Below are 21,658 nucleotides of genomic sequence, written 5' to 3' on the forward strand. Positions count from 1 at the left end.
GGTGGTTGGAAGTCCTAGGAAATGTCACTCAGCATGCAACAGACAGTCACTGCTTTGAATGGTAGAGGAGCACAGTGCTCCTTTTAAGATGACAGAGTCTCACAATTAAATAAAATATAGAGAGGAGTAGGATGGATATTTCTAAAATGGGTTTCTCTGGGATCTGGAGAATAGCATGAACAGAGTAGACAACAGAAGCATGGGCCCAAAGAGGAACACAATTTAAGGACATGTGCACTGAGAACTGCAGTCACCACCTGGAGGTTGATGTGTGCTACCTCATTCTCTGAGAATATATTGCTTTTGGGGGTGGGTTTCAGGGACTCACAGTTTGTCTTTATCTATACTGGAACTACCTACTTATGTACCATACTGGCCTAGAAATCACAGAGCTTCACCTCCTCTGCCTACAGAGAACTGTTATGAAAGCAGTGCACTCCATATCCAGTGGGAATACATCTTTAAAGGTTGGGTACACTCTGCTCCATGTGTTTTTCCTCTCAGGGTTGGTCAGTGCCTGTGATTTGAAGGTGAGCACTTATTAGGTACATGTATTCAGCAAGGAAACACACACACTGTCACACTGCCATGAATTTAGGACTTGCCTACACCACCAATGCGGTGCATGCTGGAGTGTGCAGTGCACTCAGTGATGCTCCTGAAACACCACTGTGACTCTGATGATGGTGCCTGGAGAATGGGCATGCCATGGAGTGTACTAAAACAGACTGGTTTCCTCTATTTTCTGCCATGAAACTGACATAACTGTCTCTACTGTTAATGCATGCCAGTTTCCAGAATTAAAAGAAGACTCTATGGGAAAGGGAAGATATCCCCCAAGGATGCTGAAGTACCGGAAGTCCAGGCAGACACTTCTGGCCATGTACCATCTACTGAAAGAGAAGGTACTGTTGAAATGCATTAATCTCATTGGGTGACATATGGTAGTTGTGGATCATCATTGTATGATAGGAGGGAAAGGTGATGATATTACCATAGTTTCCTGTGTAGATAATGTTGACTTGCATAGTTCCTCAGCTGAAATTCAACCACACGATTTAAGAATGTAATGTAAATTCACCTTTTGCAAACATTGAGTAACAAGAAACAGAGGAAAGGTGAACTCAATCTTGTCTCTGTCACTGTCCCTTCACCTGGTGTAGGCAGGAACAGGTGAGGCAACCTCTCTGTTACTTTCTCCCACATACCGGTGATGTAGATGAACTGAATGTAAACAAGCTCAAGATTGGCATGGTCATTGTCAAAATTGTCAAGAGTGAGCACAAAATTTGAAACAGATAACAGCATTTCTAGTCTGACCAAAGGGGAGTGGGTCTCTGGAGTAGTGTGTCACACCCTATGCTTATGGGAAAGAACAGAGGCAAGGTCATGGAAGGAGGTTTCTGTGTTCTTCCTTTTCAAAGGCATCATGGTAGCCTTGTCAGGGGTAATATTCTTGGGTTCATCTCTGTCATTTGAAGGCAGTCTTTCAACACTTAGCGCTTAGCTCCAAGCCCGTCATTGTACTTAGTAGCTCTCCATGGAATTTGCGCATAAGGTTCTTTCCCAGTTTGTGTGATAAAATACTATGACCCAAACATGCCAAAGAAGGAGTGCTTGTTTTCCCATGATACCATGAGTATGGTGTGCATATTTGCTGAGCAACCATAGATACAGGAGCCTGAGGCAGAGGTCCAGTTCAACAGAAATAGAGAAAAGGAGTGTTTCTTTATGCTCAGCTCACCTTCTCCTTCTACAGTCATGGATCTCAGTCCAGGAGTAATGTACTAACAGCTGAACCATTTGCTACCTCAGTTAACCTTGTCAAGATAATGCCATAGAGGCATCACCAGAGCCCTGACCTATCAGTTGACTCCTGAGATTTGCCATCACCATGCCCATAAACGGTGGTGATCAGTTTGGGGTTTCAATCTATGATAAAGCTAGTCTCTGGTGAGGGACAACCTACTCCTGGGCATTCAAATATACATTTGAAGTACTTACAAAATGGTCCTGGTGGTAAAGAATGAGCAGATCCTTTTCCCGGCTCCCTTGGGACATTGGTAGTAGTGCCTACTAGGTCCTCTGTGGACCATTTAGTCCCTCCTTGTAGGACATCGCAGACTGCTAAGTAGTTAGCAGGCTTCTCTAGCAACACTAGCCTCATTCTTACCTTAGGGATGTCCTGATAAATAGAAGCCTCATGTGTGTCATTAGCTCTAAGCAGTCTATGTTCCTTAACTTTAACTGGCATTCTGTGTAATTTGAGTCAAGGAGGGTTATAGGGTGATATCCTTCTTTGATCCTTTAAATTAATGGATGACATAGGGAGAAAGGATCTGCCCTCTGGATGATCTTTGGTGCTCTTAGAGGCATCCTTGCCTCAGCCTCCAATATGCAGAGACTGAGTTTGTGAGCTTCCCTAAAATACTGCCCATGTTTCTCAGAATAAATTGTATGGACAGGAGAGGATCAGTTCTCTATGCACCATAATGTGTGTCTGTTTCTTACGCTGTCAGTACTTGAGTCTCCCACTTTGGCGTGGTCTGACCTGTCTCTTCTTTCCTGGGGACATGAGATTATGCTCTAAGGAGTCTCTCTTCTCTAAGTGGCTTCCCTGTCACTTCTTCAGTAGACTCACAGCCCAGGCTAATCAGAACTATGTCTGCTCCTCTAGGATTCTCTCATTCTACAGATTTTTTTTTTTTGCTCTCTATCATAGTCTATAACTGTGGATTCAGTGTGTAGTGCCTGCTTCTGAGCTGTGTGTGACAGAGAAACAGGATTCCTCTTCTAGTCACTCCCTTTCTGTCTCTCTTCTTATGATTTCCTGCCCCTCTCCTTCCCCAGCCACTTCTCTTTCATAATTGCCACAGAAGCTTATGTGGTTCCTTCTTTGTGTTACCTTATTGTGGGTTCTCCCTACTGCAACACATTGTCCATGCAATGGGTCCTAAGTCCCAGACATGTCCTTATTCTCAGTCCCGGGTGTTCTAGGTCTTTCTGTAATCACTAAATGTTAGTTTCTCACAAAGCTCATGAGACTGAAAAGATCACTGGTAGAGAGCAGAAAAGACCCTTTTCAGAAAAACATGCCTGGAAAGACAGTTGAGTCTCTAATAAAAGTGTGAATCAGACCTGTACTACAGGTACATAGGTAAAAACTTCACCTGAAGCTGAAGAGAGTAGCCATTGCCCTACCCTGAAAGTCATCTCAGGGACTGATTGTACTCTGTGGTTTTTATCATAAGATTTGTTATAGGGGACCAGTGAGATCTTAGCAGTAAAGGCACTTGCTGTAAAGACTGAGATCAATACTTTGAGCCTGGAACCTACATGGTTGACTGAGAGAACCAGGTACAGAAGGGTCACTTCTGCTGGATTCACTGCCAGCTGTTGAGCCTCTCAAACAGAATACGTATAAAAAGAAATTTTTGAATGATTCATTTCATCATTACACCACATAATAGATGCTTTTTCACTGATTGAGATTACCATTCCCTACAAACAAAAAAAATCTGCTCATTTCTCTCCAGAGCTACTCTCTGCCTTTATTTCTCTTCCTGGAAGACAGTCCTGCAACAACCCAACCATATTGTTCATTAGGTTTAATAAGATGTTCCAAGTCCAGTTGCTTTTACTCACATCAAGCAAAGATGCCCTGTAATAATACTAAGTCCCGTGAGCTGAGAGTCGCTTCCTTTCCCCTAGTGTCCCCTGAACCTACCACCAGTGCGGCCTCACCCCGCTACAAGCAACACCGACCAGTGAAGACTGTGAGGGTAAGAGGGCCTTTCCTTTCTCTGACTTAGAAAGGTTACTTCGGTGGTCCCCTTGTGCTTCAGTGGGTATCACATTTCATTCATTAAACTGATCTGAGTCATCATGGATATTAGAGAGCTTATTTAGGAAGAGGAGGGAATGGAACTGTACCAACTTGGTCCTGATCAAGACAGCATACATCACAATGTGGCACAACTTTGTGTCCTGCTGTATGAGTGATCCCACCAAGGTGGGTGCCTCTAGTTTACACCAGTCCTCATGGTTGAAAGATCCTCTGAACATCCTCAAGCTGGATACACTAAGCTTCCAACCATATACTCAAGTTATTTGTAAACCATAGTCTAGAAACAAAAAATACCTTAGTGTAATATAAAAGTTTTTATAGATGGTATGTGATGTAAGTTTTGCAACCCTCTATAGGCCAGATAGGTTTACCTGATCTGCCACTGAATAAGAAAAAGTATGCCCAGTACTAGTTTGTATCACAAAGGACAGAGTCCCAGATCTCTGTGACATCATCGAATAATGTACCCATTAATATAGTCTCTTTGTTACTACTCTTCTATGTCCTGATTTCAGTCACACAATGTTAGTGGGCAAAACAGCTTTGTAGACATTACTCAGCATGATCATGACATTAAATATTTTCTTTCCTATTGATTGCAGGCGAAGACCAAAAAACATAGATGTGGTATGTATTGTGGGATCATTTTCCTAAGACACACCTGAGGTAGGAATTGTGAAAACACTGGTTGTATTTTGTGTGATACACCACTGTGATGTAACATATTAGTGATTTGAGAATTGTTGTGTTAAATTTTTTTTCTTAGTTTCTTTTAAAGGCAAGGGCGACAACAAGTAAGTAATCATGGATATTTCTATGGTTCTTGTGTTCAATAGTAATCCTTTGTTATTTGAGGGTATTGTACTTCGATTCTTGTTTAAATCTGTTTTCCCCCCAAAAGTAGGATGCCTTTTTCACAACCCAATTTCCAGTTACAGATGTGTACATTGAAAATCAGAATACAAGGTAACTACAAAAATGTATTCAAACTTCATCTCAGATATGCAGGGTCAGTTACATGCTTGTGTTCCTTCATAAATGAGTTAACTAGAACTCAAGAGGTAGTGATGAGGCTCCTTAGCTGTGCATCTTAAGAGCCACTTCTTACCTCATCAAGGGCACAGTAATTCCTGTGGAGAGCTCTGTCTTCTTACATCTGCCTGCAGTAAGGCAGATCGATCGGGATCCCAAACACTGCAGTGATGGCTGTGGTGGTTGGAAGTCCTAGGAAGTGTCACTCGGCATGCAGCAGACAGTCACTGCTTTGAATGGTAGAGGAGCACAGTGCTCCTTTTAAGATGACAAAGCCCACAATTAAAGTACAGGGGAGAGTGGGATGAATAGTTCAAAGTCGATTTATCTTAGATCTGATGTATTCCTGTAAGTTTTGGAGAAAAGCATTAACAGATTAGACAATATTGGCATGGGCACAAAGAGCCACAAAATTTAAGGACAGTGTGCACTAAGATTTCCAGTCATCATTCATTTAATGATCTGTGCTGCATCATCAATCCAGCAATTCATTTAAATTTTATTTTTTTAATTATTATAATTTTATTAATTTTGATATATTTATGCACCGTATTTCATCTTATTCATCCCTTATAACTCTTACTGTTCATAGATCCTCTCCCTTTTTACATTTTTCCAAATTTTATCCTTAAAAAATAACTTGCTAGTCCATTTTATGTTAAACATATATGCAAACATGTAGGGGCATCCACTGAACCTGGGATAATGCTACAGGGACAACACCTTTAATTAATCTCTCCCTCCCTCACACAGAAGCCATAAATTACCAATAGCTTCTTAGTTAGGGGTGAGAAAGGTTTTTGAACCTCTCTTCCCTACAAACCACACTGTTGACCTCTTTGATCTTATATGGGTCCTATGCGAGCAACCAACAATATACTTGTAAAGGAGAGCTGGACAGTGAGCAGTAAGGCTACTTCCTGTCATGGGTAGTTAGACTCCATGTTGCCTATTCCATTTTTGCTCTTGGTGCATTTACACAGGCAGCAGGGAAGAGTGCCACTGGGCATCATTCTATCCACATTGGTGGTGTCTACATGCTCGGGCTCTCACCAGTGAGCTGATGTGTTAAGTGGCGCTCTTATGGTGATTGGCTTAGTACATGCCTATCGTGTCTAAAAACCCGAGTTTCATCCCAAGTACTCAATGTAATGTACCCAGCATTACACAGTCTGTAATCTTTGATTTAGAGTGGTAGATTCAAGAAAGTCATAAGTTCAAGACCAGCCTTTTCTAAATAGTGAATTTTAGGCCAGCCTGGGTTAGAGGCCTTTTTCATCAACAAAACATAACAAATAATCAATGAAAAAACAAAAATAATAAACTGAAATAGAAGATCTGTTGATGGAAGGAGAGTGTATAGAAGCTGACTCTGCCAGTAACAGGTTGACTGAATTGCAGAGGTTGGCCACATGCCCATATATATGTATGTGATTAGCACAAATTGAACTTGGTGAATTACTTAGGGAGACTAAAAGAGCACAGAGCTGGTAAGGAGTGGAGAGATATGAATGGAATCAAGAGAGTTAGGGTGATGAGTGGAGATGAATATGATCAAAATACATTTTATGGAATTCTCAAAGAATCACATATTTTATTAAAAACGATGAGGGAACAGTGAGCAGATAAGACGCACTGCCATGCCTTGTGCAGCCACTGCCTTCCTCTTATCTCTTGGCACCTCGAGAGTAGTTACACCATGAAGCACTAGACCCCTTTTCTTGTCGGTTCATGTTGAGGGTTTATACAGGGTTGGCCAATTTAAAGGAACTGTTTTTTTTTTTTTTTGGTCTAACGTTCATGTGACAATTTCATTTAGAATAACTTAGACTCTGAGTCATCACAGAAGGCACAAGCATAAGTCACCTCTCAGTGTGGGTCCTTGATGATCAGAGTCACTTGCTGAGAGGTACCTGGTAGGATGAAGATGTTGGAGAAAGGCTGTGTTTACTAATTCAGAGACCTTCTACAACTTATTTTGGAAGAAATACATAATTGGAGTCAGGGATCAAAGGCACAGCATCTATCTCTTTGCTTATATCTGGCAGGGACTTTGATCAGAGCATCATGGATATGCCTAACATGGTATCCAAGGTTAAAAAGTTAGAGGAATACACAGCTGCTTACCTTCTGAACCTACTTAAAGTGATACCATATGTCCTGCATGAGCTGTGAAATATCCCGGATAAGAAAAGAATGAAATTAAACAACCACTGGTCACTGTTGTGTAGCACACTAAACACTTGCTCAGGATTCAGTCATTCTTGTCTAATTGAATTGTTTTTACATTTCACAAACATCATAGAACACTTGTACAATCCATGTGCTTTTCCTTAGGGTTTAACATATCTTTTACACCGATAAGACTCCTGGGGGTCCTTATGAATTTTTAGTTCACTGGTGCAAAGATGTGATCACAGCGGGATTGCATAGATTTCACTGTGTCATGATGCTCTAACTGGGATTTGAACGCTTCGTATCAGTCACCACACCAACGTAATATAGTCACATTGCTCTTCCTTCTCTATTGTCACATCTGTACTAATTTAGACTTTACCTACATCATGTGACCATAATAGTCTTTATCTACATCATCATGTGATGCATAATTAATTGGACACTGACACAGTGATCTTCCTGAAGCACCATTCTAATTACAGTGACTTACCTGAAAATAAATAAAGAGATCAAGTGACAAACACTCAACTATTCTAAGTTTCCTCTGTTTGTCTGCTGTGAAGCTGACATAACTTTCCCTGTTGTGACTGCATTCCCTGTTTCTGCAGTACTAAAGAAAAGGACCATCAAAACAACCGTGATCCCACTTGATACGGATGGACCACAAATCATCTCCGGTACCTCCAAAGAAACATACATTAAAACAGAAGGTACTGAGGGAATTATGTTCAGTTATGTATAATAGATGCCCTTTATACTATGCACTATTTATAAATCTATAGAGACGTTTTGCTGTAGTTTTTAGTGTGTAGATACTGTTAATTTATCTAGCTTATCTGTAGAAATACAACCACAGAATTTAAATAGGATAAATAGGTTTAAAGGTTAAAGGTAACCTTTGCCTTTCATTAAGTAGTGGTAAACCATAGGAAACCTGAGACTTTCCTATGAATGAGTATGGCTTCACCTGGGGTAGGCATGAATGACTGAGCCACCCTCTCAGTCACTTTGTCCCAGACATGGATGATGCAGATGTGGAAAGTCTCAAGAGTGATCTGTTTAATGTCCAGAATCTCAAGAATGAGGATGAAATTTGAATTAGATAAAGGCATTTCTAGTCAGGTCCATTGGGAGAGAGCCCTAGGCATGGTCATCTTAGACTTTGTACTTGGGAGGCCAAGGGAGTGGGAAAGATCAGCAAGGACACAGAAACCTGTGTGCTTTTCCTCTTTCCAATGCATAATAGTTAACACTGGCAGGGTTAAGGGTGCTTTGCTCCTGGTTCTGTTATTTAAAGACTGTATTTCCAAGAACACATAGACTGTTCTTCCTCTGCCACTCCCAATGCACAAGCATTGGAATGTTGTTATACCTCTCCTTGGAAATTTTGTTAGGATTACATTCCCAGAGGCAGTGGGCAAAGAAAGGTTTAGTTTGCCATATAGTTTGAGTTTGGAGTCCATAATTGGGAAGCAGTAGAGGCAGAAACTTGAAGGAGACTGACCTTGCAACCAGAGCCCAGAAGCAAAGAAAAATGAATGAATGTACTCTCCTGACTTTTCTTACTTTTATACTGCCCAGAATCCCATCGAAGGGAATGCTCGTACCCATAGGGAACAGCTCTTCTCATCTAACTTAATCTAATCAAGATAAACCCCAAGGGCATGCCCAGAGGACACAGACCTCATCAGTTTGACAGCTGGGTTTCAGCATCATGGAGCCTATGAAGTGTTGTTTTTCACTTTTGAGTATAACCTGTATCAGGGCCAATTTATCTATAGGGAACAACTTTCTCTCCTTACCAGGACCCATAGGTAAATGTCTTATAGTGTGATCCCAATGATGCCCGAGAAACAGGTTCTCTCTCTTTTTCTCCCAGGTCTTGTAGCAGCACTTCATGGACCCCACAGGGTGGAGTGGCTAAAGAGACCCAAGAATGGCTTTTTGTTCTGTCAAAACCCCAAGGCTACAATGTCCTGGGAGTAAGGGCTCAGTGTATGACTTTAGCTCTTTTATTTCTTTTTCTTTTTTTAGTTTCTCAAGATCTCTGTGTATTTGCCATGACTATCCTGGAACTTCTTTGTAGACCAGAATGGCCTTGAATTCATGGAGATCTGCCTGCCTCTGCCTCCTGAGAGCTGGGATTATAGGTGTGCACCTACCACCTGGTGACTTGAACTCTTTTGTAGGCAGTGTTCCTCACCTCAGACTGACATACAGGATGGCCGAGACAAGGGAGATTAGAGGTCTGACATCCATCTTAGATCCTGAACTCTAGCACACACTTGGCCCCATTTCAGAAATTCTTGGTTTAGCCTTCAATATTGAGAACATTCAACATTCAGTTCCTAGGACTAAAGGACTATAGGCACTTGGGTATCGGCTATCTTGGCACCTATCTGGTCACAGGGCTGTGTCTGTCCTCTGTGCTGTCACCATTTGTATCTTTCACTTGTTATAGGCTTTCCTGACTTGTCTTCTTTAGGGGAAGGAGTTCATAATCTCAGAAATGAGTTTCCTGTGTCTTCCTTGGAGCCTCTTCATTAGGCTCGAGGCCCTTGATCCCCACAAGTGTGTTGGCTTCTCCTGCATTCTCTAATTCTTTAGCTGTGTTTGGCTCCACCATAACAGGCAGTGTTTGTAGAATTAATGCATTGTGTTACTCACTGTATACTCTGGGTCTCCTGCTTGTGAGTAGCGTGTCCTACAGAGCCCCATGACCCCACCTCTAGCCGCACACACTTCATATCCCTCGTTACAGTTTCTTGCCCTTTATCCTTCTCCAGAAATTTCCCTATTTCCTGGGTGCCATGTTCATTCTGCGTTCTGTGCCTGGCTATCCTTAGAGTCTTGGAGGTTCTTTTCCACTAATTATTTAGTGCCTGACACTGTATAGTAGAACACACTGTCCACAGAATATAGCCTAACCCTCTGGCATGCTCCCATACTCAGTCCAGATAGTTCTTTGCCTTTTGTATTATCTCTAATTATCTCTTCCTCACCAAACTCACCGTACAGGAAAGGCCATTGAGAGCAAAGATATCAAATCTTAGTAGTTTATCTGGTTCAGTCCTGGATCTGGTAGGCACAGCTAAAGGGCTCCTGATGCCTAGCTGTATGGCATGGATATGTGAAGAGAGAAGAAAAGGCTGGACTCAGTCAGCCAGAGGAAGTCCCATAAACAGGGCAAGACTGTATATTAGAAGAACAATAAACCCAGAAAAGGTTGTCCCAAACCTTTGGGATTGTAAGGAAGAAGGTGAAGGAGTGACTGGCATGTGGTCATCACATTGGCCCTCATGAAACTCTCAGTGCTATGACACAAATTAGGAAGGTATCTTGTCTGAAATTTGACCCAACACTCCACTCTCTCTCCACTAGTAACTGGGCTGGAGGCAGCCTGTCCTGTACAGAATGCCTCTTTTGCATGGGAGGACAGAAACCCCACTGAGTTATCTCTCTCCTTATAGCTTTCCCTAAATGAAGTAAAATGAAGGTGCGTATCCTTGACATTGACCTTGTGAAAAAAAGTCCCTACTTATTTTTGTTGTATTTGCAATTTCCTTAAAGACTTGTGCCAGCTGTACAAAGCTTACATGTATACTACATGGCCTAGAAATATTATGAAGTTAAGATTAAAACATACATGCATAATTTACAGGCCATTATCTGTTTTGGTTTATTTCCACAAAATATGTATGAAGTATGATAAAATCTTAAATTTGATCATTATTTACACACTTACAGGCCATATGGTGAGTTCTGTTTGAGAGATTTGCAACCAAGATAAACATACCATTTCAAATAGCTTTATAAGATTTATCGTTCCTGGGATTAAAAGTGTGTGTCCGGAGACGATTCAAGATGGCGGAGACAAGCAGACGCAGGTAGGCCTGTGGCAGCGGCCCACGGAGGTAGCCGGGCCCAGAGGCAGCCGACAGGGACGTTCAAGCCCGGCAGCAGCTGGCGGAGACATTCAGGCCCAGCGGTGGCCCACAGAGGTGGACAGGCCCTGCAGCAGAGATAAGCAGACGGAGGTGGATGGGCCCGGCGGTGGCGGCCGACAGAGACATTCAGGCCCGGCGGCAGCCCACAGAAGTGGACAGGCCACGCGGCAGAGACAAGCAGACGCAGGTCGGCGACCTGCGGAGGTGAACAGGCCCAGTGGCAGCAGCCGACAGGGACATACAGGCCCAGCGGCAACCAGCAGAGACATACAGGCCCGGTGGCGGCCCGCAGAGGTGGATGGGCCCCCGACAGCAGTGACAACCTGAGGTGGGTAGGCCCGCGGTGGCAGCCGGCAGAGACATACAGGCCCATTGGCGGTCCGCAGAGGCAGACAGACCCAGCGGCAGCTGACAGGGACATATAGGCCCGGTGGCGGAGACAAGTGGATGCAGGTGGGCCTGTGGCGGCGGGCCGCAGGGGTGGACAGGCCCGGGGACGGAGAGGGGCGGACGCAGCTTGGAACGGGGATACCCCTAGCCCCAACACCTGGGGAAGAGGCTATCTCCGTGGGACGGAACCAGGGCGAGTCTGGGCACTCTCTCTGGGGACAACCCAGGGCCCAACTGCTGATCCTGTGAAACCCAACAACTTGGAGGTGTTGGTGAGACTACCCTGCTCAGCTGAAACCCATCTGGGAGAGGATTCAGATGCCTACAGTTTGAAGTCTGAAGAAATAAGATCAGCTGAGGAGTTGACAAATGAACAAAATGTGACCTGGGAACACAGAAGAAGGCGCTACCCAGCCACTAAACCAGATCACCAGAATCATAAGTATATAATTCACCAACTGAAATCAGCTGTCCCTGAAGAAACAGCCCAATAGCACCAATTTAACCAAGAACCCCTACTAAACCAAGACTAAAAATTAGAACAAGAGAGGCACTCTCAGACACAGACACCACCTGCACCGCACAGAGGAAAAGATGAGTAGACGCCAGCGCAAAAATACAGGCAATAACATAAAGACCTATATGGCAACATCAGAACCTAGTGATTCTACACCTGCAAGACCTAAACATCCCATGACAGAAGAAACAGAAGAAATCAACCCTAAAAATGACTTTAAGAAGATGATAGAGGCCCTTAAAGAAGAAATAAAACATTCCCTCAATGAGGAAATAAAAACTTTCCTTAAAGAGGAAATGAAAAACTACCTTAAAGAGGAAATAAAAACTTTCCTTAAAGAGGAAATGAAAAACTCTCTTAAAGAGGAAATAAAAACTTCCCTTAAAGAGGAAATGAAAAACTCCATTAAAGAGGAAATAAAAAACTCCCTTAAAGAAATGGAAGAAAAAACGAACAAAAAATGGGAAGAAATCAAATCAAGCCAAGAAAAAGCCATTAAACAGATGAAAGAAACATTCCAAGATCTGAAAAATGAATTTGAGACAATAAAGAAAACACATGCTGAGGGAATGCTGGAAATAGAAATCCTGACTAAACGAACAGGAACTACAGAAACAAGCATAACCAACCAATTGCAAGAGATGGAACAGAGAATCTCTGACACTGAAGACACGATAGAGAAAGTAGATTTGTCAGTCAAAGAAAACACTAAAGACAAAAAAGTTATAACACAAAACGTCCAGGAAATTTGGGATACCATGAAAAGACCAAACCTAAGAATAATAGGGATAGAAGAAGGAGAAGAATACCAACTCAAAGGCACAGAAAATATATTCAACAAAATCATAGAAGAAAACTTTCCTAACCTAAAGAAAGAAATACCTATGAAGATACAAGAAGCTTACAGAACACCGAATAGGCTGGATCCAAAAAAGAAGTCCCCTCGCCACATAATAATCAAAACACTAAATACACAGAACAAAGAAAAAATATTAAGAGCCGCAAAGGAAAAAGACCAAGTAACATATAAAGGTAAACCCATCAGAATAACACCAGACTACTCAATAGAGACTATGAAAGCTAGAAGATCATGGACAAATCTCATGCAGACACTAAGAGACCACGGATGCCAACCCAGACTATTATACCCAGCAAAACTCTTAATCACCATAGGCGGAGTAAACAAAATATTCCAGGATAAAACCAGATTTAATCAATACCTGTCTACAAACCCAGCCCTACAGAAAGCATTAGAAGGGAAAATTCAACCCAAAGAAGCTAAACACATCCATGAAAAATCAAGCAATAGATAATCCCACACCAACATACACCACAGAAGGACAACACAACACAACCACAAAAAATAACAGGAATTAACAATCACTGGTCATTAATATCCATCAATATCAATAGTCTCAACTCACCTATAAAAAGACATAGGCTAACAGAATGGATAAGAAAACAGAACCCATCCATCTGCTGCATACAAGAAACACACCTTAACTTCAAAGATAGACACTACCTCCGAGTAAAGAGCTGGGAAAAGGCTTTCCAAGCAAATGGACCTAAGAAACAAGCTGGTGTAGCTATCCTAATATCTAGAGAAAAAGGATTTTCAAAAGAGAAAAAGTCTTGTGGCAATGCATCAGTGGTCCAGGTAACTACCAGGACTCGTAAATCCGAGACGGAGACTAAGGCAGCAGAGATCTAGAGTGGAGTGCTGAATTCTGGCAAACAGCTGCATCTTTCTTCCAGATGTTGAGAAAGATGCATCACAAGCACAGACTGGAGGCTGGGGGCTAGATGGTTTTGAGGAAGAGGTCTTGGTGGACTCTTTCATAGATCAAAGGGAAGCAATGCCTTCTGGGAAATGAGCTAAGTTTGAATCTAGTCTTTAAGATTAGAAGTCAAAAACAAAAATATTAAGGAAAGGAAAACCTAATTGATCTTTGAAGTATTGTTATGTGGAATTGAGTGGGACTTTTGAGGCCTTTTTTCCAGAAAACAAGGACTTGGTTGTCAGGCCTATATTAGGCCTAAACCTTGGTGCCATGTAGTTGTACTTAAATCATTTCAATGGAAAGTGTCTTAGTGATTGGAACTTCTAGTGCAGTTTGGAGTTCTTCCATTTGAAAAATGTGATATTTGCATGGGATTTTTTGAATCTTGTTTTCTAGTCCTTCCCCATCACCACCCTCATAGTCTGAAGGTAGATTTTTCTCTTGATAAAGGAACAATAAAAGTGAACATCTTGTTTGTAAATAGGTATCTAGTAACTAGTGGTAAACTTGAAATGGTAGAATTCTTTAAAGCCTAATTCTAGGTAGCCTTAAGAAAATGTATCTTAATTATTTTTGAACCTGTATTCACCTTGTTTTTTTCAAATATCTTAAGTTATATTTTCTTTTTCAGAGCTGCTTCTTATTTGGGGCTACTTTTTTTTTTTAATTGAGGCGTAATTCATAAAAGGGTATATTGTTTTGATGAGACTTTTTACAACTGTGGCTGGATGTCTTTCTTTAGTCTTCCAAGAAGGGCCATTTTACTTTTTTAGAGTTACTTTTTAAAGTCATGAGGTCAACAACTTGGACTACTATGCATGTAAGTGCTAATGCAAATTAAAACCCAAGTTGACCTCCAGCAGCAGTTCATTCTATGTTGACAGCGAGAGAACACTTTGCCTGTTAGGATACTGTTACTCGTGGACTGAAATGCTGAAGAAACCCCTCCCCCTATTTTGTTTTTTGCAAAAATCAAGGTATATTCTTGGGTTTCCTGGTTGACCTCAACAGATAAACTGAGCTGATAGTTTTAGTTCAGAAATGATCTGAATGTAGATTTACAGTCTACATGTACAGCTGGCTAAGTGAGATCGCTTTCACAGTTCTGCATGTATCCCATTGGCTCCTCATTAGTCACTGAACTCTTAAAACTGGTATTGTAACATTATCACAATGTTTTGCGCCAATTTTATAAACTTTACAGTGCAATATGTGTTCCTTTTCTGAGGCAAACCAAAGGTATATTTCTCAAGGTTCTGCTGCTAATAGCAGCGTTGATGGAGGATTTTTTATACATTTGTAATAGATAGAAATAAACCAGAAAGAAAGAAGAAAAAAAAAGTGGTGGAGGAAAAGGTGAACACTGCAAGAATACTCAAAAGGGCTGAGAGTTTCAAACGCCAAGAATGGCTTTGCATAGTAAATGGAATAGAACAGCTCTGAACTATAGCTTACTTTTCCTGGTTTGGTCTGACAGAATGATTGAATGCTTTTGTACAAAAATCAGAGCCTTAAAAACAAGGATTTGGTGAGATTGTAAAATGGTGTGCCACTTTGGCAAAACAGTTTGGTGGTTGGTCAAAATGCAAAACATTGTTACTCTGTTACTCAACAATTCTACCCTTAGGAATATATCCTCAAACTACTGAAAATGTGCACCTATGAAACATGTACATGAAAGTTTATAGCAGTATGTTGCTAATAGTAAAAAAGTTAAAACAACTCAAATAGCTATCAAATACTGGAGAGAAATAAAATGTGGCTTATTCATACAATAGAGTATTACTAAGACATAAAAATGAATGAGAAACTGACAGATTAAATGACTTTGGTGAACCTTCATAATTTCATTTGTAGATCTTTCCATTTCTAATATATAAATACATTTGGGGTTATAAATTATAAATGTACTGCCTCCTGTCAACATTGTATACTTCTGTTTGATGATTTCTGTGTCAAACATTATATGGAAATGTTTCCAAGTATTTTCTGTATTAACTGTGAATGAATAGAACAAAATAAATTGCCTGTGATGGAAAATAAATAAATAAATAAGTAAATAAGTAAATAAAAAAAAAAAAAAAAAAAAAAAAGATTTATCATTGAGGTAATTAATGGCTCAATGAGAAGAATACTTACTGAAAAAGCAGTAGATCTGAGCTTGAATCTGCTCACACACATACAAAAAAATTGGACAGAACTGTTCATATTTGTAATCCCATGCTGTTGAGTGAATAGACCGTAGTATTTCTAGTGCTTGCTAGCTGTCATCCTATCTACGGCATCTGTGAGAGACCCTGTCTGAAAGAAAGGAGAAAGGGTGATACATCATGGTATGCCATGCCCTCTTTTAGCTCTCATATTTTAATTGTCAGGCACTTACACACACACACACACACACACACACACACACACACACACACACACACACGATACAATTACCTGAAATACATTTTACGTTACTGCAACAGTCTCATAACCAACTTCTATTACTATTGCAATAAGGTCAAGTATTTCAAACATATCGTAAAATCCTTGAGATTCTAATCACAAAAGTTGTGATCGTCTGTGGCTTTCTCATATAGTTCCTTGCTTCTAATATACATAGCATTTCAGTTGTTGGCCTTAACCCTTAATTTCACCAATAAAGCTGCCAGACCACAAGGAGCTTAATATTAACAGAAAAGATTTTAGGAAGTAGAGTAGTCTATATGTGATTTTTACTTCATGAAAGGTCATATTCCTAGCATCTTGAATTTTCAGGTTACTTATACTTTGCTTAATTTAAATTCCCTTCCCCAAAAGGGAAGGGAGAAATGTTGTAACTGAATTATAGTTTCAAAAATTAAAACGGGGGTCAGAATCCCCTTCTCCCTGAAATCCAGGTGTGCTGTCTTTGTTTTTTGTTTTGTTTGTTTGTTTGTTTTTTTAACTTGTCACAAACCAGAGTCATTTGGAAAGAGGAAACTTCCATTCAGAAAATGCTGCCACCAGATTCACCCATAGGCAAGCCTGTGGTGCATTTTCTTCATTGATGATTGATATGTGAGGGCCCACCTCACTGTAGGCAGTGCCACCCCTATGGTGGTGTCACTGAGTGCTGTAAGAAAGTAGGCTGAGCGAGCCTTGGTGAGTAAGCATCACTCCTTCATGGCCTTTGCATCCTCTCCTGACTCTGTTCCTACCCTGTTCAGTTCCTGTCCAGAGTTCCCCCAGAAACTGAGTGTGAAGAGAGAATTGTATGCTGAAATAAACTCTTTCCTCTACAAGTTGTTTATGATCATAGTGTTTGGTCACAGCAATAGAAACCCTAAGTAAGACACTGTGTAAACTATTAAGGAGCATGGGATTATGTCATTTGCAGAACATAGATGTAAGTGAATATACTTGCCATGTTAAATGTCTTATGTTCATTGAAAAAGGCAAGTCCCAGGTAATTTCTTTCATTTGAAGGACTAGGTTTTTATGTAAAAATAAAATTACATATGTGTATATGATGTGAACAAAGTAAAGGGAACTAACGAGATGGGAGGAGAAGGCGGTGGTGTGGGTGCAGTCTTACATGCAAGTGCTCTTCTGAGAGTGGTACACTATGTGATGGTACACTGTGACTATACTGTGCCAATTGAAAAGGATATATTTCTTATTCTGACTTCTGTCCAGTGTTACCTTTAAATTTGAGACATATGTTAATTTTGCTCTTTTTTGTGTGGTAATTCCATAAATGTTGGTACTTGATAGTTGATAATATCATTGTTGTCAGCTATACCCAAATTGACTGTTTCCCAATTGCTCTACTAACTCAACATTGAACTTAAATTTCTGGAATTTTTGATTGATTCTTTCACATTGTACTTTGGATGAATTCTTAGATAATGTGAATTTGGAAGGTGGTTCCATGCTTCCTTTCCTTCTTTCGTCATGACTTGCAGAGTTGTGTTACTATGTACAGTTGTCTCAGTATTTCCTTAGAATTTTTTCCAGACTCCTTAGCACCAATATCTGAAACTAATCAAGCCCTTATATTACACTGTGTCTTATAGGGCTATAACACATACATGTTCTCCATGCTCCTTAGAACCCTGTAGAATACTGACAATACTCAGCACAGTATAACAAAATATAATACACGATATGCTATACTTTAGGGAATAATGTACACACAACATAGGCAAGAATATTTTCAGATATGTTCATCCTAGTAAAATTTCCCAAGTAAAATGGATACATTAGCATGGATCATAACTAGTGATAAATTCTGAGTCAACATATATGGATTGGTGGAGGTTGAAATAGATTTGAGACATGTGCCTCAGGAAGTATCAATTGTTCCCTGCTTTAAAACAGGAAGTGACAGTATTTTGTTGCTTAATCATAAAGCTTCTTTTATTAGAAAAGATAGGTTGGATCAGTGCATAATGACTTTTTCAGCCCAGCCTGCTGACCTAACTGCAGTTGAATCCCACAACTCACATGGTGAAAGGAGAAAACCAGACCCCTGAAGAGCTCCTCCTAACTCCACCTGCACACAGACACACATGCATGGTTTCCTCCAACCAGAATAAATGCAGTGTGTATTTTGAAAGACTTATTTACTTTCCTGCAGTGAAAGATTCTTCCACATTGATTTAGATTCCCATTGTCTAGGAAGCCAAAAGTTCTGTTCCTCATTTCTCTTCAGTTCTTCTCTTTGCCTTAATTTGTGTGACAGTAATATAATCCACAGTTCTGGAATAAGCAGAAAGCAAACCATTCCTAACACTTTGGCTGGCTCTTAAGATTCTGTTCCTTATACTGGATTGCCTTGCCCAGCCTTATTGCAAGGGGGGTGCTTAGTCCCATGGCAACTTGTCGTGCCATGATTTGTTGACACCCACGGGAGGCCTACCCCTTTCTGAACAGAGAAGCAGAGGAGGAGTGGATTGGGGGGAACAATTAGATCAAGTCACATATGCTAGCCACATAGACTTCTATACATCCCTGGAGTAATTAAAAACAATACCATGTGTTGACAAATTACTTTCTGTCTTTTTAGAGATACACAAAAACTCCACTACATTTTCTTCTAGAAAACAGGGAGAGCTACCCGTGATGATGGTGGAGGTAAGACTGCCTTTCCTCTCAAAGTAATATAAAAAGTTACTTTGTCCCTTACATTGTAGTGGATATGAAATTCAGTTAACAAAAGCCAGGTGCATCATGGGTTAGCTCAGGGAGAAAAGGAACTGGAATTGTGCCAGCCTGCTCCTGACTGAACTGAACATAAAAGTATGCAGTGCCATTTATCACAGTTTGTGTGAGAGGATAGTTTCTCCTGAAGAAAAGGGTTCCTCTTTAGATGCGTGTATAATTTTCACTCAGAAGTTGACAGCCACTTCTGGTTTCTAAAATCTTGATGCAGTTTATGTTCTACTTATGTTCCAAAGTTTCTGGGTTTCAGCATGGAGATGTTGAGTGGTAAGACTTCTACTGCATGAGGATTAGTGTAAATAATTGAGGCCCAGCTGGAGGAGGAATTATCTCACAGTCAGGTTATAAAGATGCAGCTTGGCTTAGGGAACATTCAGCAGAGACCAAACAAATTAATTTGGCCTTTGAACCAGCAAAAGTGGGAATGGCACAAACTATAGAGTCCCAGTTCTTCTGGGACATTGTCACATAATATACTAACACATAGGACTCTTGCCCATTTTGATTGGCATCATACTATGTCAACATGTGTTCTAAAGACCCATGTAAACAGAATTTAGTATGACCTGTGCCTCAAACTGTTTTCTTTCCTTTAAATTTCAGGTGGAGTCTAGAAAACATACCAGTATGTATTATAAAATCTCCTTGTTAAGACACATTTTAGAAAAGTATAATTACTGGGTATCCTCATGTCTAATGCACCACTGTGATCTAAGCCACCTATAGGGAAGAACTTGGATTTTGGTTTTTAAAAAAAAGTAGTACCTGAAGTTAAAAAAAAAACTGGGGTTGTCTACTGTCACTGGATTCAGATCTGATCTCGTTAGATTGTTTGAGATGTTCTGTACCAGGCTGTGTCTAAATCTGTTTTTCCCCAAGATAGGTATCCTGATTACCCAGTCAAATCTCCTGTGACAAACTAATGAATTAACAAATTAGGATGAAAACTTTACCTACAGTATATATGTTCAAAGCCCATTACATGTGGTACATTTATTTGTTTGTGTGCTACTCTATGGAAGAATAAACCATGGCACAGAGGTAAGTGATGAGGCTGTTCAAGAATTGATCAAGAAACATTTCGTAGCCCAAGCACTTAGTAATCCCTAACTTCCAGCATCCCAGCATCTGCCTTCAATAGGTCAAAACTGCAGAGATCAGGACCCTGTAGTGACTACCACAGAGGGGAAATGCCCAGGGCATTACTTCTCATCTACATACAGACATTCCAAAGAATGAAAGGTTAGAAAGCCCACAAGCTTCTAGTCAGATCAGCGCTTCTGAGAATGGGAGAAAGACACTGCATGGGGAGATGGGGCAGGGGTTTTTCACTTAGGCTTTTGCTATACATGGCTTTTTCCAGTATTCTCTATTGTCACGTTGCCATGAATTTAGACTTTACCTACACAGTCCATGTATTGCTTAACTGATTCAGTGATCCTCCTGAAGCTCCATTCTCACTCTGTTGACTGTACCCGGAAACAAGCCGTCAGATCAAATGGACAAACACACAGTTGTTAGGTTCCTCTGTTTTTCTGTCATGAGGCTGACATGACTCCCTGTTATAATGCATTCCCAGTTCCTGAATTCTTAAGGGAAATTTGTCAGGAGCAAGCTGTTGCCCCTCAGGATGTGGAAGGATCTCCCGTTCCTGAAGTAGCACACAAACAACACCAATAAAAATGGAAGGTGCTGTGGGAATTCCATAATTCTGTCCAATTGTGTATACTGTTGCAAATTATTTTCTTTCATATATAAATCTATAGAGAAGCTTAAGACTTTTTCCTATGTAGAATAATACTAATATATCTACGTCTTCAATGTATATGCAACCACAGAATTTAAAATGCATCTGATGTCACCTTATTCAGTAGCATGAACCGGTGGAAACTGAGGCTCATCTTGTATGCATCAGGGTGGTTTCACCGGGTGTAGACAGGAATGGGTGAACCACCTTCTCTCATACTTTCTCTCACATGTGGGTGATGCAGATGGAGTAGGTCTGATGTTCCTCAAAGTGACCTGGTAAAGTTCCAGCGTCTCATGACTGAGGGTGAAATTCACCTTAGATAACAGTGTTCCTGGTTTGATCCAATGAGCAAGGATCCAGGGGTGGTCATGTTACACATTGTGTTAGAGGATCAGGGAGTGGGAAAGATATCAATAAGGACAAGGAAAATGAGAGGGGGGTGTCCTTTTCCTCTTTCAATGGCACAGTGGTAAGCAGAGTCTGGGGAAAGTGTACTTTGCCATTTGAAGACAGTATTTCCCAGGACATTACTCCTTTTTCAAGGGTTGCTTTTTAAAATTTAATGTTTTCCTTTTCTTTCTTGAAAACTTATACAATATATTCTGATCTTGGTTTCCCCTTCTCCATCTCTTCCCAGATTCTCCCCACCTTACCACCCATCCACTATCTTTATCTCTCACTGTAGAAAAGAAACAAGCAAATTAAAAAAGAAAACCAATATATAATCAGTGTAAAAGCACAACAAATACACACACACACACACACACACACACTCAAAAAAGCAACATAAAAACACCAAATCAGAAACTATAATATACTTGTAAAAGACCAGTAAGATTTTAAAAATGCTCCCCCAAAAGCAATATGAGACCCAAAAAGTCTACAAAACCATTAAGTATGTTGTGTGTTGGCCATCTACAGCTTGCATGCTTGCATTGGGTCTACCCTTAAGCATGGTTAATATACCTAATGAGACTCTATTGGAGAAAACTGATTTTTCCCTTGAGTTTGCCAATGAAGATAGCT

General features: G+C 40.6%; 1 protein-coding gene across 1 annotated transcript in view; it reads left to right on the top strand.

Moving 5' to 3' along the window:
* Window positions 1-21,658, top strand: part of LOC143270578 (uncharacterized) — a 96,297-nt gene that overhangs the window by 18,670 nt on the left and 55,969 nt on the right. The window contains exons 10-15 of the mRNA XM_076561003.1: window positions 792-905; window positions 3,712-3,782; window positions 4,450-4,474; window positions 7,666-7,767; window positions 18,728-18,795; window positions 19,486-19,507. Coding sequence (XP_076417118.1) covers window positions 792-905; window positions 3,712-3,782; window positions 4,450-4,474; window positions 7,666-7,767; window positions 18,728-18,795; window positions 19,486-19,507 — 402 coding nt within the window. The remainder of the gene's footprint in view (window positions 1-791; window positions 906-3,711; window positions 3,783-4,449; window positions 4,475-7,665; window positions 7,768-18,727; window positions 18,796-19,485; window positions 19,508-21,658) is intronic.

The sequence above is a fragment of the Peromyscus maniculatus genome, chromosome 23 (assembly GCF_049852395.1).
Source record: "Peromyscus maniculatus bairdii isolate BWxNUB_F1_BW_parent chromosome 23, HU_Pman_BW_mat_3.1, whole genome shotgun sequence".
Lineage (NCBI taxonomy): Eukaryota > Metazoa > Chordata > Mammalia > Rodentia > Cricetidae > Peromyscus > Peromyscus maniculatus.